The following is a 26,108-nucleotide window of genomic DNA, read 5'->3' as shown; positions in this document are numbered from 1 at the left end:
CCTGCTTTCACAGCTGAGAGTTTGTTATAGTGCATCAGTGCAGACTACACCTCGCGTGTCCACCCTTACAGGGCGTGCACAATTCACTTTCCATATCCTCCTTGTGTATATCAGATATGTGACTCACTTCTTGTGTTCTGTTATTGTGTAGACCCCCCACCAGTCCCCGCTGCACATGGCGCTCCAGTATCCTGCGTGGCTCTGGGGGCTCTGGATTTATATTCGCCATTGTGTTATGCGTTCTGCTATTTATATAATTGCACTTATATATCATTCACAAGATCTCTGCTGGCTGTCAATGAATATAAACCTTCTTGATTGCATCCAGAGGCTGAGACGCCTCCTGATGAAATAGTTATCTAAGGGTTTATTACAATAGTTTCCATTCACTCACAGCAAACAGAGCAGATCTACTGTGTTCATTCTAACTCCTTTACTCATGGTACTGACACATTGTAACAAACCCATCAGCTGTGAGATGTAGCCGGTCTTACAGCTTGCTGTCACCTGCTTGTGCTGGTGACGCCCCTCATCCACCTGTCATGCAAATCTGTTTCCATTATTATCCCTGACTATCTGCACAGAGGCCACAGGGTGCCCCCCTCCCCTGCAAAGGGACAGCGCCACCCTCTGCTCTCGTTACGGCTGACCACGTCTTTTTTCCTGTCACAGGTTTAGAATTTCCAAACGATTATTCAAATCCTTTTCCACATGGAAATCGGTGGTTTTGTGTAAGTTTGAATATGTGCAATCATGCATCAGTGCGAGGGAGCAGTGGGAGAAACACTGCTCTGCTGCCCCCTGGTGGCCAGCACAGGAAGTGCACCAGGAGGCAGCTGCTGGGAGGGGAATCTGCATTTCCTTGGCTTCTCAGCCTTTTGGCTAAGATCAAGTGTAATATCTGTTCTTAGATTCCTGGTGGACAGAGCCCTGCCAGGATGTAGAGCAGAGAACCACATGACATCCCTAGGGTGTACGGCTTGGGCCATTAGTGCCCTATGCTAGGTGACCAAGGGCTCTGCTGGATCTAAGCCAGGGGCTGAGATGTTTGAAAGCCTGAGGTGCAGAAGTGCCCCAGGAGTGGTGACCCTGGGGTGCCTGAACTCACTGGGGGTAGGAGCCCACCCTTTTATCACTGCTCCAGACGACTACGCTTGGGTTTCCGAATATCCAGGTAGGAGCACCGTGACAAGTGCAAAAGCCGCACCTAAAGGGACACTAGAGGCAACCCTCATACCACTCTGGCATTCCTACACCTGGGTTCCACCATCACTTTCTACATAGGGGGACTCCGTCCCTCGTTGCTGAAATGCAACTGGAGTCACGACAAAAACTCTCATAACATCTGTAGAAGAGGCCCCTAGCATCGGTATTAGTCCGCTGCAGATGTCCGGGCTGAACTTCAGCGCACATTCACTATTTATTAAACTTTTTTTTATTCACTGTGAGTTCACTTTCCATGTATGTTTGACACAAGGAATTCTTGGGTTGCGGCTCCCTTATGGGTACCTCCCTAGAGATGATGGGGGGGGGGGGGGGGGACCATCCCGGTTGTGCACTCCCCTGCAAAACCCCTTGGCATTCCCTCCGGGGAGAGCCCAGCCTTAGTCAAAGCTCCGTGTTGACACCTTGGGTGGCAGTCTAGGTGATGTCCAGAACACAGATTTGGCGTACCTTCAGCCTTGGCTAAGGGTTGCCCAAGCGTACTCCCAACTTTGGCTGGGAGTTGCCTTGTTGGTCTTGGTCCCTTCCAGGAGCATTTTGGCTCTCTTATGGAGAGGGCCTGCTATGGACCGTAACCTTGTGCAAGTTTTTGTTTGCCACGCAGCACGATTTTGTTGCATGGTTGTAGAAAGCAAGCTTCTCTGGTATTCTAAGGTATTTTATTGTTTTTCCTTGATGCGATGCAGGATGTTGGGGGTTAATCAAATTTGATAATTATCACAGATCGTAGGTGATAATTATCTGCTGTATGTAGTGAGCTCCCTCTAGTGGTGGCTGTATAATCTGTATGTAGTGAGCTCCCCCTAGTGGTGGCTGTATAATCTGTATGTAGTGAGCTCCCCCTAGTGGTGGCTGTATAATCTGTATGTAGTGAGCTCCCTCTAGTGGGGGCTGTATAATCTGTATGTAGTGAGCTCCCCCTAGTGGTGGCTGTATAACCTGTATGTAGTGAGCTCCCCCTAGTGGTGGCTGTATAACCTGTATGTAGTGAGCTCCCTCTAGTGGTGACTGTATAATCTGTATGTAGTGAGCTCCCTCTAGTGGTGGCTGTATAACCTGTATGTAGTGAGCTCCCTCTAGTGGTGGCTGTATAATCTGTATGTAGTGAGCTCCCTCTAGTGGTGGCTGTATAATCTGTATGTAGTGAGCTCTCTCTAGTGGAGGCTGTATAATCTGTATGTAGTGAGCTCCCTCTAGTGGTGGCTGTATAATCTGTATGTAGTGAGCTCCCTCTAGTGGTGGCTGTATAATCTGTATGTAGTGAGCTCCCTCTAGTGGTGACTGTATAATCTGTATGTAGTGAGCTCCCTCTAGTGGTGGCTGTATAATCTGTATGTAGTGAGCTCCCTCTAGTGGTGGCTGTATAATCTGTATGTAGTGAGCTCCCTCTAGTGGTGACTGTATAATCTGTATGTAGTGAGCTCCCTCTAGTGGTGGCTGTATAATCTGTATGTAGTGAGCTCCCTCTAGTGGTGGCTGTATAATCTGTATGTAGTGAGCTCCCTCTAGTGGTGACTGTATAACCTGTATGTAGTGAGCTCCCCCTAGTGGTGGCTGTATAATCTGTATGTAGTGAGCTCCCTCTAGTGGTCACTGTATAACCTGTATGTAGTGAGCTCCCTCTAGTGGTGGCTGTATAATCAGGTGATTTTCCTATTTCATGACGTAAAGTCATGATTTTATTAAAGACACGGAGGCGAGTATTGCTATTCTCCTTCTTTACTCTGACCAATAGCAGCAAAGAACAAATAAAAATATTGAAACATGTCATCAGCCCCTCCCCATAGTCTCTCTATAACAGGCCACACCGCCTGCAAAACCTCCTCTTTCTTTGTGAATCCAAACCGAACAGTCCAACCGAACCGCCAACCAGGAACCGGAACAGCCTGGGAACCAAAGCGCCATCCATCCGGAAGCGAACAGGAACAACAGGAACAACCTTGAAGAACCTCCTGAAGCTGTCCACGTCACATGACCGGCTGGAACCAAACTGCCGACCCTCCGAACCAGGACGTAGACCAAAGGACACCACGGAACTGACCGATCTCAACCTGAAAAAAAGGCGAAAACAAAGCCATGATAGAAGCAAATTGGTGCATTGTATTCACAAACAATTGGTTGCGACAAACCTACTCAGGAAAAAACTCATAGAGTTAAATCAATATGCAAATGACACACAATCAAAATCATTCCAATTTTAAAACTCACATAGGGAGGGAAAACGTAGGGTGGGCAATACTCGCCTCCGTGTCTTTAATAAAATCATGACTTTACGTCATGAAATAGGAAAATCACCTGATTTTATTACAAGACCCGGAGGCTCCTATTGCAAGTTCAAAGTTAAGATAAATTCTCAATAATTGACGAAAAAACATGGACGGAAGTAAAATTCCCTGAACGTGGAGACTTTGGACCAGTCCGCCAGTTTCAAGATGTCCTCGAGTCTTGCGCCAGAAACCGCCAAAGAGGTAGCAGACGCCCCCCTAGCAGAATGCGCCGAAAATACAGAAGTGTCTACGCCCGCAAGCTCCATGATCCACTTCATCCACCTAGCCAGCGTGGGAGTGGTCACTGGGGCAAAAGGACGAATGGTCGAAAGGAAAAGATGTGGGAACTCACGTGACCGATGCGGAGAAGTGCGAGCCTCATACTCCCTGAGGCAGGCCACTGGGCAAAGTGAAGGTGAAGCCGGGAAAGCAGGATAAGCCACCGACCGGATGTGGGTCTTAGTCCTCCTCGAGATGTCAAAAGAGACCCCCTCCGTCTGAAACCCGCTTGCAGGAAATCAGACAAAAGAGAGTGACGAGCTTCGCCGACAGTTGCCGAAGGGAAAGGTCCGTATTCTGAGGCCAAGAAGATAAAAAAGAAAGGACACAAGACACATCCCAAGTGGCAGAAAATCTAGGCCTAGGAGGACGAGACATCCGAGAACCGCGCAGGAGACGACATACTAAAGGATGTTGTCCCGCAGGGGTACCATCAAACCCTTGGTGAGAGGCCGAAATAGCCGATCTGAACAGGCTGATTGTGCGGTAAGCCTTGCCCTGGTCAAATAAAGAAGAAAGGAAATGCAAGATCTCCGTCACAGGTGCCGATACGGGATCCAAGTCCCTAGCCACGCACCAGCGAGCCCAAGATCCCCAGGCTGATCTGTAAGATCTTCTGGTGCCAGGGGCCCACGCATTTTCCAAAAGGACTCTAGCTGTTCCCGAAACTCCTGGGACCTCCCAGGGTCCCCTGAAATCAGACATGCCAGCAGGCGCAGGGATCCGTCTAGGAGAAGAGGATGTAGTTGGTGATTCGGTCCTCGGAGGAGAGTCTGAGACGTCGGGAGCAGGAACGGGATCTCTATCATCATCTCCAGAAGGTGCGGAAACCATGACTGGGAGTTCCAAAATGGGACCAGCAGCACCAGATCCGCTGAAGAACGTCGCACCTGAATCAGGGTCCTGGGGATCAGCTGAAATGGAGGAAACGCGTAAAGCAGATCTCTGGACCAATCCTGCAGAAATGCGTCCACCGCCTCGGCTTCCGGGTCCGGGCGCCAACTGTAAAAACGTCGTAGTTGCGAGTTGAGACGGGAAGCAAACAGGTCGATGCAGCAAGGACCCCAAATTGACATTAAGGAACGGAACACCGTGGGATCCAACTGCCAGTCGCTGGAATCGGAAAGATACCGAGAGCTCCAATCCGCATGAATGTTCTGGACGCCAGGGAGATATTCCGCCAAAACAATCAACTCCTTGTCTAGACAGTAGTCCCAGAAATCCTTCGCCAGACGAGACAAGATGGTGGAGCGGGTTCCGCCCATGCCATTGATGTACCTCACCGCTGACACGTTGTCCATGCGAAGTTGGATGCAGGATCTGGCCGTGTCTCTCGTGAAGCTCTTGATCGCAAATGATCCAGCCAACAGTTCCAGCGCATTGATATGGAATCCCGCCTCGGCCTCTGACCAACCGCCTCCGGTCGTGATCCCCTCGCAGTGAGCTCCCCAGCCCGACAGGCTGGCATCCGAATCCACCACGAAATCCGGACGATGGCCGAAGATCGCCTTGCCGTTCCAAGCACGCAGATTGTGGATCCACCAGGATAGTTCCTCCTTGGTCTCCTCGTCCAGCGAGATCCAATCCGCATAGGAAGCTCCCGCCCGAAGGTGGGAGATCTTCAGGCGCTGTAGAGCCCGGTAGTGAAGCGGGGCTGGGAAAACCGCCTGGATAGATGAGGCCAGCAGACCTATGATCCTGGCTAGATGGCGTAGAGGGATCTGGGAAGACGACCTGGCTTTGCACAACTCCTTCCGTATGGACCGAACCTTGGCTGGGGGTAGGCTGAGCGACCCTGCCGTGGCATCCACCAGAAACCCCAAGAACTCCATCACGTGAGATGGGGTGATGCAAGATTTCTCCTGATTGAGGAGGAAACCCAGATCCGACAGAAGATCCATGGTCCAGCGAAGATGATCCAGTAATACTGACCGATTCTGGGCCATGATCAGAATGTCGTCCAGATATACGATGAGACGAACTCCACGACTGCGTAGCCACGCCATAGCCGGACGCATCAGCTTGGTGAAACACCAGGGAGCTGAAGAGAGGCCGAATGGGAGGCACGTGAACCGCCAAATCCTGTCCTGCCAAGAGAAACAGAGAAGGTTCCTGGACGCGTCCTCTACTGGGACAGTCAGATCAGCGTCCTTCAAGTCCAGCTTGACCATCCAATCGCCCACCTGTAGGAGGTCCCGAAGGAGATGGATGCCCTCCATTTTGAAATGGCGGTATCTGACAAACGCGTTGAGGGCGCGTAAATTGATAACAGGCCGAAGTTGGCCCCCCTTTTTCGCCACTAGAAAAATATTGCTGATTATCAGGCCAGGGGACATCGGAGCCGGTTCTATGGCTCCTTTGCGGACAAGGTCCGACAGTTCTGAGTCGACCAGTACGCGGTTTTCCGCTGAGAGTATTGCCGGGTGCGGAGGTGGGAGGGATAGTGGAGAGGACGTCAGCTCGATATGGAAACCCCTGACCGTGGACAGGACCCATCGGTCTGAGGTGATGCGGGACCAAGCTGGAGAAAAAAGACGTAGTCTGCCCCCTACACAAGCCTTTAAAGAATTGAAATGAGTTGGTAGACTCACCGTAGGGACGTCTAGAAGACGGATTTCCTCGATATCCTCTTGGACGCCAGGAGCTTCCTCGTGAAGGGAAGAACGAAGACTGTTCTCGTCTGTGCTCCTGGAAGGAAGACCTCTGGGAGAAGGAGCCTCGGCCCGAACCACGGGACTGAAACTGGGCACGGCCGGACAGGCGGCCCCTGAAGCTGCCGGCCCTGGTAGAGACCCTACCGTGAAAAACTCGCTTCATGGAGGACTGGGCCTTGTCTAAGGCCGTGAAAGCCCCCACAAACCTCCCTAGGTCCTTAATGAAAGGTTCTCCAAATAAAAGGCCCTGGGCCTCCTTTCCAGCCTCCGTCAGAGCTAGGTTTGACAGCTTTGGCTCAATTTTGAAGAGAATGGCCTTTCGCCTCTCTATAGCTAAGGACGTATTCACGTTCCCTGCTATGCAAATGGCTCTCTGTACCCATTCGCGCAATTCCAGCGGGTCAACTTGCTTGTTCTCGGCTTTAGCTGTCTCCGCCAGGTCAAATAGCTTAGCTAGCGGGCCAAATATGTCCAGGAGTTTATCCTGGCAGGACCTTAGTGCCGACTCCAGACCCCTACGCGGATTCCACCCGCATTTGGCGAGGAACTGCGTCATCTTGGGGTCGACCGCCGGAGTCTCGCATACCCTGTTAGGGATGACGGGTCTGGGGCATTCTGCCCTAAGCTTATTGCGAGCCTCTTTGGAAAGAGGACATCGCACTCTAGCCTCCAAATACTTGGAGACGTGCTCCAGCGGCAACCACTCAGCGGAGCGGGGGTGGTGGAGCGAATCTGGGTCGAACAATGGTTCCCCAGAGGGATCCGCCAAAGGTGCAGGCATACCTTCTGCAGCAGACATTAGGGAGCTACACCCGGGTAGGGGGTTATCATCCATGACCCCTGATGGGTCCTCCTCTGCCTCCTCAAAGGCGTCATCTAAAGCCTCCTCCTCGGAACCGATCTCAGAGTCGGAATCCAATTCCTGCAGTGCTCTAGCACTTTTCCAGTTGCGCGTGCGTTCTGCCCGACGCGTACAGGCTCTCTTGCGCGGACCAGGCGCGCCAACATTGGTGGAAACATCATCACCTTTCTGAATTCTTTTTCTGGAGGCAGACGGCCCTGGCCCGGTGGGTGAGGACACCATGACGGGCTGCGGGGTTTGGGAGGTAGTGGGATGGGCAGCAAGGGCCTGGGCAATCGATTGGGAAATGACCGAAGTCATTGATCCCATGGCTGCAGCTATGGCGCTGGATAGCGACGCCTCGAAATCAGAGGTTTGATCCCCAGGGATCGGGATATGGCCATCCTCCCCCGAAGGGGTTAATTCCACCAGAGGGACGTCCTCCTCAGCAGGGCCCTGGCCCGTATGCACATTCTTAGGCATGATGACCTGTGCAACTGTGTACTTATAAACGGTGCTGCTTTATTTCAATATAAAAGGGGCGATCTAGTAAGGTATGATATGAGGAAGACACAGGGTTAAAAACCCCAGTCTCAAACACACAATAAGACGCTACCAATGGCCGCTCAATCAATCAAGCAATAGCCACAGGAGCATCTGGGGAGAAGGAACTGGTGATGGGGATTTGCCCCAGGCCAGTAAAAAGAGATCGCTGCAAGAGAAGAACCTAACCGGACACCCAGGGACGGACCGAGGCAGCCGAGCTCCAGGCCGAGAAGACGCACACAGCGGAAGCGGAAGTGCCCGAGATCTCGGGCGCGCTTGCCGGGAAGAAAAGAGAGCGCAGCCGCGGCCGCACTGAGGTAAGGCGGCGGGAAAAAGAGCCGCCCGATTAAGAGGGGGGACAGAAGAGGGCACAGTGAGGGAGAACAGTGAGCACAAGAGTGAGCACAAGATGTCCGTCCTGGGATGTGAACCACTAATAGGAAGCCCAAAAGAGACCAATAAGATAGGGGGGAAAGGACAAATTTAACAGGGACAGTATATAAAAATACCTATATGAACCCCCAAATAGCCCACAAGGGGAAAAAACAAGCCAATACAAAATTCCCAACAAAAATAAATGCATCAGTAAGTCATAATGACAAAAAAACAGTAACAAAGCACTACTTATCTCTGCGGTCAGCAGCAAAGAAAGAGGAGGTTTTGCAGGCGGAGTGGCCTGTTATACTGGGACTATGGGGAGGGGCTGATGACATGTTTCAATATTTTTATTTGTTCTTTGCTGCTATTGGTCAGAGTAAAGAAGGAGAATAGCAATAGGAGCCTCCGGGTCTTGTAATAAAATCTGTATGTAGTGAGCTCCCTCTAGTGGTGGCTGTATAATCTGTATGTAGTGAGCTCCCTCTAGTGGTGGCTGTATAATCTGTATGTAGTGAGCTCCCTCTAGTGGTGGCTGTATAATCTGTATGTAGTGAGCTCCCTCTAGTGGTGACTGTATAATCTGTATGTAGTGAGCTCCCTCTAGTGGTGGCTGTATAATCTGTATGTAGTGAGCTCCCTCTAGTGGTGGCTGTATAATCTGTATGTAGTGAGCTCCCTCTAGTGGTGACTGTATAATCTGTATGTAGTGAGCTCCCTCTAGTGGTGGCTGTATAATCTGTATGTTGTGAGCTCCCTCTAGTGGTGGCTGTATAATCTGTATGTAGTGAGCTCCCTCTAGTGGTGGCTGTATAATCTGTATGTAGTGAGCTCCCTCTAGTGGTGGCTGTATAATCTGTATGTAGTGAGCTCCCTCTAGTGGTGGCAGTATAATCTGTATGTAGTGAGCACCCTCTAGTGGTGGCTGTATAATCTGTATGTAGTGAGCTCCCTCTAGTGGTGGCTGTATAATCTGTATGTAGTGAGCTCCCTCTAGTGGTGGCTGTATAATCTGTATGTAGTGAGCTCCCTCTAGTGGTGGCTGTATAATCTGTATGTAGTGAGCTCCCTCTAGTGGTGGCTGTATAACATGTATGTAGTGAGCTCCCCCTAGTGGTGGCTGTATAATCTGTATGTAGTGAGCTCCCCCTAGTGGTGGCTGTATAACCTGTATGTAGTGAGCTCCCTCTAGTGGTGACTGTATAATCTTTATGTAGTGAGCTCCCCCTAGTGGTGGCTGTATAATCTGTATGTAGTGAGCTCCCTCTAGTGGTGACTGTATACTCTGTATGTAGTGAGCTCCCTCTAGTGGTGGCTGTATAATCTGTATGTAGTGAGCTCCCTCTAGTGGTGGCTGTATAATCTGTATGTAGTGAGCTCCCTCTAGTGGTGGCTGTATAATCTGTATGTAGTGAGCTCCCTCTAGTGGTGGCTGTATGATCTGTATGTAGTGAGCTCCCTCTAGTGGTGATTGTATAATCTGTATGTAGTGAGCTCCCTCTAGTGGTGACTGTATAATCTGTATGTAGTGAGCTCCCTCTAGTGGTGACTGTATAATCTGTATGTAGTGAGCTCCCTCTGGTGGTGGCTGTATAATCTGTATGTAGTGAGCTCCCTCTAGTGGTGGCTGTATAATCTGTATGTAGTGAGCTCCCTCTAGTGGTGGCTGTATAATCTGTATGTAGTGAGCTCCCTCTAGTGGTGACTGTATAATCTGTATGTAGTGAGCTCCCTCTAGTGGTGGCTGTATGATCTGTATGTAGTGAGCTCCCTCTAGTGGTGATTGTATAATCTGTATGTAGTGAGCTCCCTCTAGTGGTGACTGTATAATCTGTATGTAGTGAGCTCCCTCTAGTGGTGACTGTATAATCTGTATGTAGTGAGCTCCCTCTGGTGGTGGCTGTATAATCTGTATGTAGTGAGCTCCCTCTAGTGGTGGCTGTGTAATCTGTATGTAGTGAGCTCCCTCTAGTGGTGGCTGTGTAATCTGTATGTAGTGAGCTCCCTCTAGTGGTGGCTGTATAATCAGGTGATTTTCCTATTTCATGACGTAAAGTCATGATTTTATTAAAGACACGGAGGCGAGTATTGCTATTCTCCTTCTTTACTCTGACCAATAGCAGCAAAGATAAAAAATAAATATTGAACATTTGAACAGCCCCTCCCCATAGTCCCAGTATAACAGGCCACTCCACCTGCAAATCCTCCTCTTTCTTTGTAACTCAAGTCCGAACATCCAACAGAACCGGAAAACCAAAAGTCCCAGAACATCATGGAACAACAACCGCCTTCCATCCGGAAACGAAAACGGGAAGAGCCGGACACAGCGCCGAAGGATGCTCCTCGTCCTGTCCACATCAACCTAACGGCCGGAGCCAAACTGCCGACGACGTAGACCAACAGACACCGCACACCGGGCCGGTCTCAACCTGAAAAGGTGAAAAAACAGAAAATGACAGTAACAAAATAGGGACATGGCATCCAAAATCAACTGGTTGCGATAAACCTACTCAGGAAAAAACTCATAGAGTTAAGATCAACATGCGTATGACAACAAATCAATACTATCTGCAGAATAAACATCATTCAGAATAATAAACATACCTATAGGGAGGGAACTCAGGGTGGGCAATACTCGCCTCCGTGTCTTTAATAAAATCATGACTTTACGTCATGAAATAGGAAAATCACCTGATTTTATTACAAGACCCGGAGGCTCCTATTGCAAGTTCAAAGTTAAGATAAATTCTCAATGATTGATGAGAAAACGTGAGGACCTGGCCGAAAGTAAAATTCTCTGAACGTGGACACTCTGGACCAGTCCGCCAATTTCAAAACGTCCTCCAACCGGGCACCAGACACCGCCAAAGAGGTAGCGGATGCCCCCCTAGCAGAATGCGCCGAAAAGATGGAAGTGTCCACGCCCGCCAATTCCATGACCCACTTCATCCACCTAGCCAGCGTGGGAGTGGTCACCGGGGCAAAAGGGCGAATGGTAGAGAGGAAAAGATGAGAAAACTCCCGTGATCGATGAAGGGAAGTGCGAGCTTCATACTCCTTGAGGCATTCCACCGGACAGAGAGAAGGCGAGGCCGGGAAAGCCGGATAAGCAACTGAGCGTATGTGAGACTTGGTTCTCCTAGAGATGTCAAAGGAGACCCCCTCCGGAGTATACGAGCGGGCATCATAATCCAAAGCCCGGACGTCTGACACCCGCTTGCAGGAGATTAGACAAAAAAGAGTGACGAGCTTTGCCGACAGTTGCCGTAAGGACAGGTCTGAATTCTGAGGCCAAGAAGATAGAAAAGAAAGAACACAAGACACGTCCCAAGTCGCCGAAAATCTAGGCCTAGGAGGCCGAGACATCCGAGAGCCACGCAATAGACGGCATACCAAAGGATGTTGCCCTGCAGGAGTACCATCAAACCCCTGGTGGGACGCAGAAATGGCCGACCTGAAAAGGCTGATCGTGCGATAGGCCTTGCCCTGAACGAAAAGAGAAGATAGAAAGTGCAAGATCTCCGTCACAGGTGCCGAAACGGGATCCAAGTCCCTAGCCACGCACCAGCGATCCCAAGATCCCCAGGCAGATCTGTAAGATCTTCTGGTTCCTGGGGCCCAAGCGTTCTCCAAAAGGATTTGATAGGAATATAAGGATGAGCACTCTAACAATTGGCATATATTTATAAATTATTTATTAATTAATGCAATTTGATAACGGTGTACTCAAGTTACAATAAAACAATGATCAATACGATAAAATGGAATGGAATAAAATAATATGGAATAAAATAAAATACAATTGCACTGGTATCAAGTGATTCTAAGGTATCCTAATGGAAATGATCGGGTCCTGATAGTCTAATGTCCGACAGACCAAAAAAGGATCCCAAGAGGTGGAATCGATACGAACGTAAGTCCACACTTTCCAAAGTCTATTGGAGTGAATAATGTAGTTGGTAGTCTCGTCGCATCTGTTAGTATTGCCCAGTGGGACTGTATATCACAACGGTATAATAACTGACAGCTTTCAGCTTTGCAGCTGCTTACCTCTCCTTCATATACCTCCTTAGTCCTGCCGGATGCTTCAGACTGGGTCGGAAGGGTTCGTCGGGTGCAGCTTTTTTTTCGGCGATTTGATGACCGAATTGCCGAACGCTTACCTCTAAACACTTTTGATCTTGCGGTGCAGAGGCAGCGTGTAAAGTCCTTGTTTGGTGTAAAGGGCTGGCGTCGCACGTTGCTTTGCCTAGTATCCGCGTTGGATGTTAGCGGGATACTGCCGACGTCACTTCCTGCAGTGACGTATTACTTCTTGTTAAGTCCAATGATTCCGGCAGTATCCCGCTAACATCCAACGCGGATACTAGGCAAAGCAACGTGCGACGCCAGCCCTTTACACCAAACAAGGACTTTACACGCTGCCTCTGCACCGCAAGATCAAAAGTGTTTAGAGGTAAGCGTTCGGCAATTCGGTCATCAAATCGCCGAAAAAAAAGCTGCACCCGACGAACCCTTCCGACCCAGTCTGAAGCATCCGGCAGGACTAAGGAGGTATATGAAGGAGAGGTAAGCAGCTGCAAAGCTGAAAGCTGTCAGTTATTATACCGTTGTGATATACAGTCCCACTGGGCAATACTAACAGATGCGACGAGACTACCAACTACATTATTCACTCCAATAGACTTTGGAAAGTGTGGACTTACGTTCGTATCGATTCCACCTCTTGGGATCCTTTTTTGGTCTGTCGGACATTAGACTATCAGGACCCGATCATTTCCATTAGGATACCTTAGAATCACTTGATACCAGTGCAATTGTATTTTATTTTATTCCATATTATTTTATTCCATTCCATTTTATCGTATTGATCATTGTTTTATTGTAACTTGAGTACACCGTTATCAAATTGCATTAATTAATAAATAATTTATAAATATATGCCAATTGTTAGAGTGCTCATCCTTATATTCCTATCAAATCCATTTATTTTCGAGAGGTAGGGTGTCCTCTCCCTGGATTTGTAGCACCTTATCATAGGCTATAAAGGAGAGCAGCCACCACCAACTTCCTTTTTGTTCTCCAAAAGGACTCTAGCCGTTCCCGAAACTCCCGGGACCTCCCAGGGTCCCCTGAAATTCGACACGCCAACAGGCGCAGAGATCCGTCCAGGAGAAGAGGATGTAGCTGGTGATTCGGACCTCGGAGGAGAGTCTGAGATGTCGGGAGCAGGCACGGGGTCTCCATCATCAGCTCCAGAAGGTGAGGAAACCACGACTGGGAAGTCCAAAACGGGACCAGCAGAACCAGATCCGCTGAATGACGGCGTACTTGAATCAGGGTCCTGGGAAGCAGCTGGAAGGGGGGAAATGCGTAAAGCAGGCCCCGTGACCAATCCTGTAGGAACGCGTCCACAGCTTCGGCCTCCGGGTCCGGGCGCCAACTGTAGAAACGTGGCAGCTGCGTGTTCAGGCGGGAGGCAAACAGGTCGATACAGCAAGGCCCCCAAATGGACGTTAAGGAACGGAACACCGCTGGATCTAACTGCCAGTCGCTGGAGTCGGAGAGATATCGAGAGCTCCAATCCGCCCGAATGTTCTGGACGCCCGGAAGATATTCCGCCAAGACAATCAACTCCTTGTCCAGACAGTAGTCCCAGAAATCCTTCGCCAACCGAGATAGGATGGTGGAACGTGTACCGCCCATGCCATTGATGTAACGCACTGCCGACACGTTGTCCATGCGAAGTTGAATGCAGGCCTTGGCCGAGCCTCTCGTGAAACTCTTGATTGCGAACGAACCTGCCAACAGTTCCAGCGCATTGATATGGAATCCCGCTTCGTCCGCTGACCAGCCGCCTCCGGTTGAGATCCCCTCGCAGTGAGCTCCCCAGCCCGACAGGCTGGCATCCGAATCCACCACGAAATCCGGACGATGACCGAAAATAGCCTTGCCGTTCCAAGCCTGTAAATTGTGGATCCACCAGGATAGCTCCTCCTTGGTTTCCTCGTCCAGGGAAATCCAATCCGCATAGGAAGCCCCCTTCCGGAGGTGGAAAATCTTCAGTCGCTGGAGGGCCCGGTAATGTAGTGGGGCTGGGAAGACCGCCTGGATAGAAGATGCTAGAAGGCCTATGATCCTGGCTAGTTGACGCAACGGGATCTGGGAGGACGACCTGACTCTGCACAACTCCTTCCGAATGGACCGAACCTTGGTCGGTGGTAGGCTGAGAGTCCCCGCCGTGGAATCCACCAGAAACCCCAGGAACTCCATCTCGCGAGCTGGGGTGAGACAGGACTTCTCCTGATTGAGAAGGAAACCCAAATCCAACAGGAGATCCATTGTCCAGCGAAGGTGATTTAGTAACACCGCATGATCCTGTGCCATGATCAGGATGTCGTCCAGATAGACGATTAGGCGAACTCCCCGACTGCGTAACCAGGCCATAGCAGGGCGCATCAGCTTGGTGAAGCACCACGGAGCAGAAGAGAGGCCGAAAGGGAGGCATGTAAACCGCCAAATTCTGTCCTTCCAAAGGAAACATAGAAGGTTCCTGGACGCGTCCTCGACAGGGACGGTAAGATAAGCGTCCTTCAGGTCCAACTTGACCATCCAATCGCCCATTTGAAGTAGGTCCCGAAGGAGATGGATGCCCTCCATCTTGAAATGGCGGTACCTGACAAACGCGTTGAGAGCGCGCAAATTGATGACGGGCCGTAGCTGGCCCCCTTTTTTCGCCACCAAGAAAATGTTGCTGATAATCGCACCAAGGGATGCCGGAGCCGGCTCTATGGCCCCTTTGCGGAAGAGATCTGATAGCTCTGAGTCCACAAGCCTGCGGTTCTCTACCGACAGCACTGCCGGGTGTGGGGGCGGAATGGATAGGTGGGAAGACGTCATCTCTATGTGGAAAACCCCTGACCGTGGAGAGAATCCATCGGTCCGAGGTGATGCGTGACCAAGCTCGGGAAAAGAGCCGGAGTCTGCCCCCTACACAAACAGTTAAAGAATTGAAATGAGGCATTGGTCTTACCATAAGGTCGTCTGGAACCAGGGTTTCCTCTGTATCCTCTAGGTCTCCAGGATCCTCCCCGGGAAGGGAAAAAGGAAGATGTCTCTCGCCTCTGCTCCTGGAACGCAGGTCTCTGGGAGAAGGAGCCTCTGCCCGTAGTACGGGACTGAAAATGGGCACGGCCGGACAGACGGCCCCTGAAACTGCCGGCCCTGGTAGAGACCCTACCGTGAAACACCCGTTTCATTGAACTCTGGGCTTTATCGAGTGCTGTAAAAGCACCGACAAACCGTCCTAAGTCCTTAATAAAGGACTCGCCAAACAGCAGGCCCTGGGCCTCCTTACCGGCTTCGGTAAGCGCCAAGTTGGATAGCTTAGGCTCAATCTTGAAAAGTATGGCCTTGCGCCGTTCAATGGCCAGGGACGTGTTAACGTTTTCTGCCACGCAAATCGCGCGCTGCACCCACTCGCGCAGCTCTAGAGGGTCTACCTGCTTACCCTCGGCCTTGGCAGCCTCGGCCAGGTCAAAAATCTTTGCCAGGGGGCCAAATACGTCCAGGAGCTTGTCCTGACAGGCACGCAGGGCTGACTCCAGACCCTTCCTCGGATTCCACCCAGATTTGGTGAGGAATTGGGTCACTTTGGGGTCCACCGCTGGAGTCTCGCAAACCCTGTTGGGAATTTTGGGTCTGGGGCATTCAGCCCTAAGCTTGTTGCGCGCCTCTTTGGAGAGGGGGCAACGCACGCGGGCCTCCAAATATTTGGAGACATGCTCCAACGGCAACCACTCCGCTGACCGAGGGTGGTGTAGGGAATCCGGGTCAAAGAGAGGTTCCCCTGATGGGTCCGTCAAGGACACATCTGCTGCCGAAACCATGGAGCTGCACCCGGGTAAGGGGTTAGAATCTATGACCCCGGAAGGGTCGTCCTCTGCCTCCTCAAAGGCGTCATCTATGGCCTCCTCATCAGAACCGACTTCAGAGCCGGAAGCTGTATCCTGCTGTGCTCTAGCACTTTTCCAACTGCGCGTATGTTCTGCCTGACGCGTACAGGCTCTCTTGCGCGAACCCAGCGCGCCAACATTGGTGGAGACAACGTCACCAGTCAAGCGTGTTCTGGAGGCAAGCCCTGGCCCGGTTGGTTTAGAAACCGTAGCGGGCTGTGGGGCGGTAGAGGCGGCTGGATGGGAGGCAAGGGCCTGGGCAATAGACTGGGATATGACCGAAGTCATTGATCCCATAGCCGCAGCAATCGCATTGGATAAGGTATTTTGAAAAACCAGGGAAGGATCCGCAGAGGGCGTCCCTGTATCACAATCATCCCCAGAAGGGGTTAAATCAGCCTGAGGCATATCCTCTTCCATAGGGCCCTGCCCACTGAGATCTGTATTGGGCATAATCACACAGCCGCCTCTATATCTGTAGTGAAGGGGTTAATCTGAAAACTAATCCTACCCTAAGTACTCCGCTGGTGAGGATTTTCCCCAGCCAGGGAGAGGAACTAGAGTGGGGGAGAAAAACCTGACAGAAAAGCGGGAGCCGGTAAGTAGGGAGGCCGCCGAGCACAGGAGCCGGAGAGCAGATGCAGGGCAGTGTGCGCCGAGACTCCGGAGCGCCGCACTGAAACCGGAAGCGGAAACGCCCGAGATCTCGCGAGATCTCGGGCGGAGCGAAGCGCGGCAAGCAGGAGCGCCGGCGGCAAGATCAGAGGTGAGCCGCGGCGCGAAAGAGAAGCGGATGGGGGAGGGAGACTGAGGGGGAGTGTGCAGTGTGAAACGGCAAGCAGGAGAGAGAGAAAAAACTCAGTCAGATGTCAAAAAGTAAAAACCCCCGATAGGGGAAGGGACAGACAGAAGGGGATGATAACCCCAAAGGAGATAATCGGACGCACAGGGGTACTCCTTAATAGCAGGGTCACCAGAGCTGTGCCAAGGAAATACACAGCATCAGACAATGGGAGATCCCACAACACAACCTGCAAACAATAGAATATCCCACAAAACCAAAAGGGGGAAAAAACCAATAAGATAACCGTAATAGTAATCAGACAAATATCACAGGTACTTATCTCTGCGGTCAGCAGCAAAGAAAGAGGAGGATTTGCAGGCGGAGTGGCCTGTTATAGAGAGACTATGGGGAGGGGCTGTTCAAATGTTCAATATTTATTTTTTATCTTTGCTGCTATTGGTCAGAGTAAAGAAGGAGAATAGCAATATGAGCCTCCGGGTCTTGTAATAAAATCTGTATGCAGTGAGCTCCCTCTAGTGGTGACTGTATAATCTGTATGTAGGGAGCTCCCCCTAGTGGTGACTGTATAATCTGTATGTAGTGAGCTCCCTCTAGTGGTGGCTGTATAATCTGTATGTGGTGAGCTCCCTCTAGTGGTGGCTGTATAATCTGTATGTAGTGAGCTCCCTCTAGTGGTGACTGTATAATCTGTATGCAGTGAGCTCCCTCTAGTGGTGGCTGTATAATCAGGTGATTTTCCTATTTCATGACGTAAAGTCATGATTTTATTAAAGACACGGAGGCGAGTATTGCTATTCTCCTTCTTTACTCTGACCAATAGCAGCAAAGATAAAAAGAAAATATTGAACATTTGAACAGCCCCTCCCCATAGTCCCAGTATAACAGGCCACTCCGCCTGCAAATCCTCCTCTTTCTTTGTAACTCAAGTCCGAACATGCAACAGAACCGGAAAACCAAGAGTCCAGAACATCATGGAACAACAACCGCCTTCCATCCGGAAGCGAAACGGGAAGAGCCGGAAACAGCGCCGAAGGATGCTCCTCGTCCTGTCCACATCAACCGAACGGCCGGAACCAAACTGCCGACGACGTAGACCAACAGACACCGCACACCGGGCCGGTCTCAACCTGAAAAGGTGAAAAACAGAAAATGACAGTAACAAAATTGGGACATGGTATCCAAAATCAACTGGTTGCGATAAACCTACTCAGGAAAAACTCATAGAGTTAAGATCAACATGCGCATGACAACAAATCAATAACACGTGTAGAATAAACATCAGTCATAATAATAAACATACACATAGGGAGGGAACTCAGGGTGGGCAATACTCGCCTCCGTGTCTTTAATAAAATCATGACTTTACGTCATGAAATAGGAAAATCACCTGATTTTATTACAAGACCCGGAGGCTCATATTGCAAGTTCAAAGTTAAGACAAATTCTCAATGATTGACGAGAAAACGTGAGGACCTGGACGGAAGTAAAATTCTCTGAACGTGGACACCCTGGACCAGTCCGCCAACTTCAAAATGTCCTCCAACCTGGCGCCAGACACCGCCAAAGAGGTAGCGGATGCCCCCCTAGCGGAATGCGCCGAAAAAATTGAAGTGTCCACGCCCGCCAATTCCATGATCCACTTCATCCACCTAGCCAGCGTGGGAGTGGTCACCGGGGCAAAAGGACGAATGGTAGAGAGGAAAAGATGAGAAAACTCCCGTGATCGATGAAGGGAAGTGCGAGCTTCATACTCCTTGAGGCATTCCACCGGACAGAGAGAAGGCGAGGCCGGGAAAGCCGGATAAGCGACTGAGCGTATGTGAGACTTGGTCCTCCTAGAGATGTCAAAGGAGACCCCCTCCGGAGTATACGAGCGGGCATCATAATCCAAAGCCCGGACGTCAGACACCCGCTTGCAGGAGATTAGACAGAAAAGAGTGACGAGCTTCGCCGACAGTTGCCGTAAGGACAGGTCTGAATTCTGAGGCCAAGAAGATAGAAAAGAAAGAACACAAGACACGTCCCAAGTCGCCGAAAATCTAGGTCTAGGAGGCCGAGACATCCGAGAGCCACGCAATAGACGGCATACCAAAGGATGTTGCCCTGCAGGAGTACCGTCAAACCCCTGGTGGGACGCCGAAATGGCCGACCTGAAAAGGCTGATCGTGCGATAGGCCTTGCCCTGATCGAAAAGAGAAGATAGGAAGTGCAAGATCTCCGTCACAGGTGCCGAAACGGGATCCAAGTCCCTAGCCACGCACCAGCGATCCCAAGATCCCCAGGCAGATCTGTAAGATCTTCTGGTTCCTGGGGCCCAAGCGTTCTCCAAAAGGACCCTAGCTGTTCCCGAAACTCCCGGGACCTCCCAGGGTCCCCTGAAATTCGACACGCCAACAGGCGCAGAGATCCGTCCAGGAGAAGAGGATGTAGCTGGTGATTCGGACCTCGGAGGAGAGTCTGAGATGTCGGGAGCAGGCACGGGGTCTCTATCATCATCTCCAGAAGGTGAGGAAACCACGACTGGGAAGTCCAAAACGGGACCAGCAGAACCAGGTCCTGGGAATCAGCTGGAAGGGGGGAAAAGCGTAAAGCAGGCCCCGTGACCAATCCTGTAGGAACGCGTCCATAGCTTCGGCCTCCGGGTCCGGGCGCCAACTGTAGAAACGTGGCCGCTGCGTGTTCAGGCGGGAGGCAAACAGGTCGATACAGCAAGGCCCCCAAAGAGACGTTAAGGAACGGAACACCGCTGGATCTAACTGCCAGTCGCTGGAGTCGGAGAGATATCGAGAGCTCCAATCCGCCCGAATGTTCTGGACGCCCGGAAGATATTCCGCCAAGACAATCAACTCCTTGTCTAGACAGTAGTCCCAGAAATCCTTCGCCAACCGAGAGAGGATGGTGGATCGTGTACCACCCATGCCATTGATGTAACGCACCGCCGACACGTTGTCCATGCGAAGTTGAATGCAGGCCTTGGCCGAGTCTCTCGTGAAACTCTTGATTGCGAACGAACCTGCCAACAGTTCCAGCGCATTGATATGGAATCCCGCTTCGTCCGCTGACCAGCCGCCTCCGGTTGAGATCCCCTCGCAGTGAGCTCCCCAGCCCGACAGGCTGGCATCCGAATCCACCACGAAGTCCGGACGATGACCGAAAATAGCCTTGCCGTTCCAAGCTTGTAAATTGTGGATCCACCAGGACAGCTCCTCCTTGGTTTCCTCGTCCAGGGAAATCCAATCCGCATAGGAAGCCCCCTTCCGGAGGTGGAAAATCTTCAGACGCTGGAGGGCCCGGTAATGTAGTGGGGCTGGGAAGACCGCCTGGATGGATGACGCTAGAAGACCTATGATCCTGGCTAGTTGACGCAACGGGATCTGGGAGGACGACTTGACTCTGCCCAACTCCTTCCGAATGGACCGAATCTTGGACGATGGTAGGCTGAGAGTCCCTGCCGTGGAATCCACCAGAAACCCCAGGAACTCTATCTCGCGAGCCGGGGTGAGACAGGACTTCTCCTGATTGAGAAGGAAACCCAGATCCAACAGGAGATCCATCGTCCAGCGAAGGTGATCTAGTAACACCGCATGATCCTGTGCCATGATCAGGATGTCGTCCAGATAGACGATTAGGCGAACTCCCCGACTGCGTAACCAGGCCATAGCAGGGCGCATCAGCTTGGTGAAGCACCACGGAGCAGAAGAGAGGCCGAAAGGGAGGCATGTAAACCGCCAAACTCTGTCCTTCCAAAGGAAACATAGAAGGTTCCTGGACGCGTCCTCGACAGGGACGGTAAGATAAGCGTCCTTCAGGTCCAACTTGACCATCCAATCGCCCACTAGAAGTAGGTCCCGAAGGAGATGGATGCCCTCCATCTTGAAATGGCGGTACCTGACGAACGCGTTGAGAGCGCGCAAATTGATGACGGGCCGTAGCTGGCCCCCTTTTTTCGCCACCAAGAAAATGTTGCTGATTATCGCACCAGGGGATGCCGGAGCCGGCTCTATGGCCCCTTTGCGGAAGAGATCTGATAGCTCTGAGTCCACAAGCCTGCGGTTCTCCACCGACAGCACTGCCGGGTGTGGGGGCGGAATGGATAGGTGGGAAGACGTCAGCTCTATGTGGAAACCCCTGACCGTAGAGAGAATCCATCGGTCCGAGGTGATGCGTGACCAAGCTCGGGAAAAGAGCCGGAGTCTGCCCCCTACACAAACAGTTAAAGAATTGAAATGAGGCATTGGTCTTACCATAAGGTCGTCTGGAACCAGGGTTTCCTCTGTATCCTCTAGGTCTCCAGGATCCTCCCCGGGAAGGGAAAAAGGAAGATGTCTCTCGCCTCTGCTCCTGGAACGCAGGTCTCTGGGAGAAGGAGCCTCTGCCCGTAGTACGGGACTGAAAATGGGCACGGCCGGACAGACGGCCCCTGAAACTGCCGGCCCTGGTAGAGACCCTACCGTGAAACACCCGTTTCATAGAACTCTGGGCCTTATCGAGTGCTGTAAAAGCACCGACAAACCGTCCTAAGTCCTTAATAAAAGATTCGCCAAACAGCAGGCCCTGGGCCTCCTTACCGGCTTCGGTAAGCGCCAAGTTGGATAGTTTAGGCTCAATCTTGAAAAGTATGGCCTTGCGCCGTTCAATGGCCAGGGACGTGTTAACGTTTCCTGCCACGCAAATCGCGCGCTGCACCCACTCGCGCAGCTCTAGAGGGTCTACCTGCTTACCCTCAGCCTTGGCAGCCTCGGCCAGGTCAAAAATCTTTGCCAGGGGGCCAAATACGTCCAGGAGCTTGTCCTGACAGGCACGCAGGGCCGACTCCAGACCCTTCCTCGGATTCCACCCAGATTTGGTGAGGAATTGGGTCATTTTGGGGTCTACCGCTGGAGTCTCGCAAACCCTGTTGGGAATTATGGGTCTGGGGCATTCAGCCCTAAGCTTGTTGCGCGCCTCTTTGGAGAGGGGGCAACGCACGCGGGCCTCCAAATACTTGGAGACATGCTCCAACGGCAACCACTCCGCTGACCGAGGGTGGTGTAGGGAATCCGGGTCAAAGAGAGGTTCCCCTGATGGGTCCGTCAAGGACACATCTGCTGCCGAAACCATGGAGCTGCACCCGGGTAAGGGGTTAGAAACTATGACCCCGGAAGGGTCGTCCTCTGCCTCCTCAAAGGCGTCATCTATGGCCTCCTCATCAGAACCGACTTCAGAGCCGGAAGCTGTATCCTGCAGTGCTCTAGCACTTTTCCACCTGCGCGTATGTTCTGCCTGACGCGTACAGGCTCTCTTGCGCGAACCCAGCGCGCCAACATTGGTGGAGACAACGTCACCAGTCAAGCGTGTTCTGGAGGCAAGCCCTGGCCCGGTTGGTTTAGAAACCGTAGCGGGCTGTGGGGCGGTAGAGGCGGCTGGATGGGAGGCAAGGGCCTGGGCAATAGACTGGGATATGACCGAAGTCATTGATCCCATAGCCGCAGCAATCGCATTGGATAAGGTATTTTGAAAAACCAGGGAAGGATCCGCAGAGGGCGTCCCTGTATCACAATCATCCCCAGAAGGGGTTAAATCAGCCTGAAGCATATCCTCTTCCATAGGGCCCTGCCCACTGAGATCTGTATTGGGCATAATCACACAGCCCGCCTCTATATCTGTAGTGAAGGGGTTAATCTGAAAACTAATCCTACCCTAAGAACTCCGCTGGTGAGGATTTTCCCCAGCCAGGGAGAGGAACTAGAGTGGGGGAGAAAAACCTGACAGGAAAAAACAGGAGCCGGTAAGTAGGGAGGCCGCCGAGCACAGGAGCCGGAGAGCAGATGCAGGGCAGTGTGCGCCGAGACTACGGAGCGCCGCACTGAAACCGGAAGCGGAAACGCCCGAGATCTCGCGAGCGAAGCGCGGCAAGCAGGAGCGCCGGCGGCAAGATCAGAGGTGAGCCGCGGCGCGAAAGAGAAGCGGATGGGGGAGGGAGACCGAGGGGAAGTGCGCAGTGTGAAAGGGACTGGGAGAAAACTCAGTCAGATGTCAAAAAGTAAAAACCCTGATAGGGGAAGGGACAGACAGAAGGGGATGATAACCCCAAAGGGGATAATCGGAGACACAGGGGTACTCCTGAATAGCAGGGTCACCAGAGCTGTGCCAAGGAATTACACAGCATCAGACAATGGGAAGATCCCACAAAACAACCTGCAAACAATAGAATATCCCACAAAACCCAAAAAAGGGGAAAAACCAATAAGATAACCGTAATAGTAAACAGGCAAATATCACAGGTACTTATCTCTGCGGTCAGCAGCAAAGAAAGAGGAGGATTTGCAGGCGGAGTGGCCTGTTATACTGGGACTATGGGGAGGGGCTGTTCAAATGTTCAATATTTTCTTTTTATCTTTGCTGCTATTGGTCAGAGTAAAGAAGGAGAATAGCAATATGAGCCTCCGGGTCTTGTAATAAAATCTGTATGTAGTGAGCTCCCTCTAGTGGTGGCTGTATAATCTGTATGTAGTGAGCTCCCTCTAGTGGTGACTGTATAATCTGTATGCAGTGAGCTCCCTCTAGTGGTGGCTGTATAACCTGTATGTAGTGAGCTCCCCCTAGTGGTGGCTGTATAACCTGTATGTAGTGAGCTCCCCCTAGTGGTGGCTGTATAATCTGTATGTAGTGAGCTCCCTCTAGTGGTGGCTGTATAATCTGTATGTAGTGAGCTCCCTCTAGTTGTGGCTGTATAATCTGTATGTAGTGAGCTCCCTCTAGTGGTGGCTGTATAATCTGTATGTAGTGAGCTCCCTCTAGTGGTGGCTGTATAATCTGTATGTAGTGAGCTCCCTCTAGTGGTGGCTGTATAACCTGTATGTAGTGAGCTCCCCCTAGTGGTGGCTGTATAACCTGTATGTAGTGAGCTCCCCCTAGTGGTGGCTGTATAATCTGTATGTAGTGAGCTCCCTCTAGTGGTGACTGTATAATCTTTATGTAGTGAGCTCCCTCTAGTGGTGGCTGTATAATCTGTATGTAGTGAGCTCCCTCTAGTGGTGGCTGTATAATCTGTATGTAGTGAGCTCCCCCTAGTGGTGGCTGTATAATCTGTATGTAGTGAGCTCCCCCTAGTGGTGGCTGTATAATCTGTATGTAGTGAGCTCCCTCTAGTGGTGGCTGTATAATCTGTATGTAGTGAGCTCCCTCTAGTGGTGGCTGTATAATCTGTATGTAGTGAGCTCCCTCTAGTGGTGGCTGTATAATCTGTATGTAGTGAGCTCCCTCTAGTGGTGGCTGTATAACCTGTATGTAGTGAGCTCCCCCTAGTGGTGGCTGTATAACCTGTATGTAGTGAGCTCCCCCTAGTGGTGGCTGTATAATCTGTATGTAGTGAGCTCCCTCTAGTGGTGACTGTATAATCTTTATGTAGTGAGCTCCCTCTAGTGGTGGCTGTATAATCTGTATGTAGTGAGCTCCCTCTAGTGGTGGCTGTATAATCTGTATGTAGTGAGCTCCCTCTAGTGGTGGCAGTATAATCTGTATGTAGTGAGCTCCCTCTGGTGGTGACTGTATAATCTGTATGTAGTGAGCTCCCTCTAGTGGTGGCTGTATAATCTGTATGTAGTGAGCTCCCCCTAGTGGTGGCTGTATAATCTGTATGTAGTGAGCTCCCTCTAGTGGTGGCTGTATAATCTGTATGTAGTGACCGCTAATCGCCTATGGTTCCTGCGGAGATCATTCCTTCCCTATACACTGTGGTATCTGTACCCGTATTTTTTGACGTTTTTTCTCTGCACCCTGAGCTGTTATGTCTTTGTCTTGGAGTTTTTGTATTCTCTTTGCTGTTATGAATTTCCCCAGGGAGTATTCAATGATTATCTGATCATATTAACCCTTTCACAGACCTCCAGAGTCATTAGCCTTTTCACCATCCTAGATGGCCTCTATTACACGGAGTGAATATCATACAAATTCTTGTGCAAAATCGTGTGTTGTAATAATTAAAAAGGATTCAAAGACGAGCGGCAAATCCCTCGTTTCTCGTCCGTCGTGATCTTTCAGTTAAAAATTTATCTGTCCCCACCAGACATCTGAGAAGCTCTGACAGATGCCTTTCAGAACCTCCTCCTTGAGCTTCCTTTGTTTTGCTTTCAGTTCCTCATCTCGTTAGCCTCTCTCAGCTGTCATGTAGTTGTACTGATTGCATCCCTTTAAATTCCTCCCCATAATGCATCAGTTTGCGGTTTATATTACTTCCTGGAGTGTGTACATGCTGATCCTACTTCCCAGTCTTCTACAAGATAAGTGTTGTGCATTCATTTGTGTTTTTCTGTTTGCTGGATCCCAGGTGACCCTGACTCCCTCCGTGTATAGTGTAGGGAGCCGATGGTCATGTCCCCTCACTATTATAGGGTGTTCAGGTGTTATACAGTCGAGGTACGAGGATATGCGATCATCTACCATTGGGATTTTCGCATAGGCTGAGCAGTCAGGGAGAGTGCCAGGTCTGATGCAGGGCTCTCCCTTTTTGTTCCTTAGTTTTGGATCCAGTGAGTCGTATAATTTTGTGTTTTCTAGTTTCCTGTACACCTTCCGTGACAGTATCGCTCTTCGTTAATAGATCCGTCTATATAATATGGAGTTGTCTACACGCTAGCGATCTCGTACCACCCTCTTCATCGAGCAGCTGTCCACCATCTTTACATGTAATAACAGCGAACCATTAACGTCCGCGAGTACGATAGAGTGTCAATGTGTATAATAAGCAAAATTCTCCTAACGAGTCGCTACCTTTCAATCATTTATCGTGAGCTGTACAACATCTGCCGCTGTAAGGCTGAGTTCACACGGGCGAGATTTCCGCGCGGGTGCAATGCGGGATCCGCACTGAATCCGACACAATTCATTTCTATGGGGCTGTGCACATGAGCGTTTTTTTTCACGCATCACTTCTGCAATGCTGGAAAATCGCAGCATGCTCTATATTCTGCGTTTTTAACGCAGGACAGGCCCCATTGAAGTGAATGGAGCTGAGTGAAAATCGCAAGCATCCGCAAACAAATGCGGATGCGGTGCAATTTTCACGCATGGTTGCTAGGTGACAGTCTATAAAAAAATAATAATAATTAACTCACCTTCTCCTCTTGATCGCGTAGTTCCCGGTCTCTCCTTTACTTCTTTAATGATGAATTACCGGCTAGG

General features: G+C 50.8%; 1 protein-coding gene and 1 pseudogene across 1 annotated transcript; one reads left to right on the top strand and one right to left on the bottom strand.

Annotated features, from left to right (window-relative positions):
- The first annotated feature begins 862 nt into the window (after window positions 1–862).
- LOC122922536 lies at window positions 863–959 on the top strand (annotated as a pseudogene).
- Window positions 960–17,808: 16,849 nt separating this feature from the next.
- LOC122922530 lies at window positions 17,809–22,057 on the bottom strand. Its single transcript, XM_044273161.1, has 2 exons — window positions 21,191–22,057; window positions 17,809–18,073 (listed from the first exon to the last, which is right to left on the bottom strand). Exons 1-2 carry the CDS (start codon window positions 22,044–22,046, stop codon window positions 18,069–18,071), a joined length of 861 nt encoding a protein of 286 aa, XP_044129096.1. The 5' UTR covers window positions 22,047–22,057; the 3' UTR covers window positions 17,809–18,068.
- Between the last annotated feature and the right edge of the window lie 4,051 nt (window positions 22,058–26,108).

The sequence above is a fragment of the Bufo gargarizans genome, unplaced genomic scaffold, assembly GCF_014858855.1.
Source record: "Bufo gargarizans isolate SCDJY-AF-19 unplaced genomic scaffold, ASM1485885v1 fragScaff_scaffold_432_pilon, whole genome shotgun sequence".
Lineage (NCBI taxonomy): Eukaryota > Metazoa > Chordata > Amphibia > Anura > Bufonidae > Bufo > Bufo gargarizans.
This window is presented reverse-complemented; position numbering and strand designations above follow the sequence as displayed.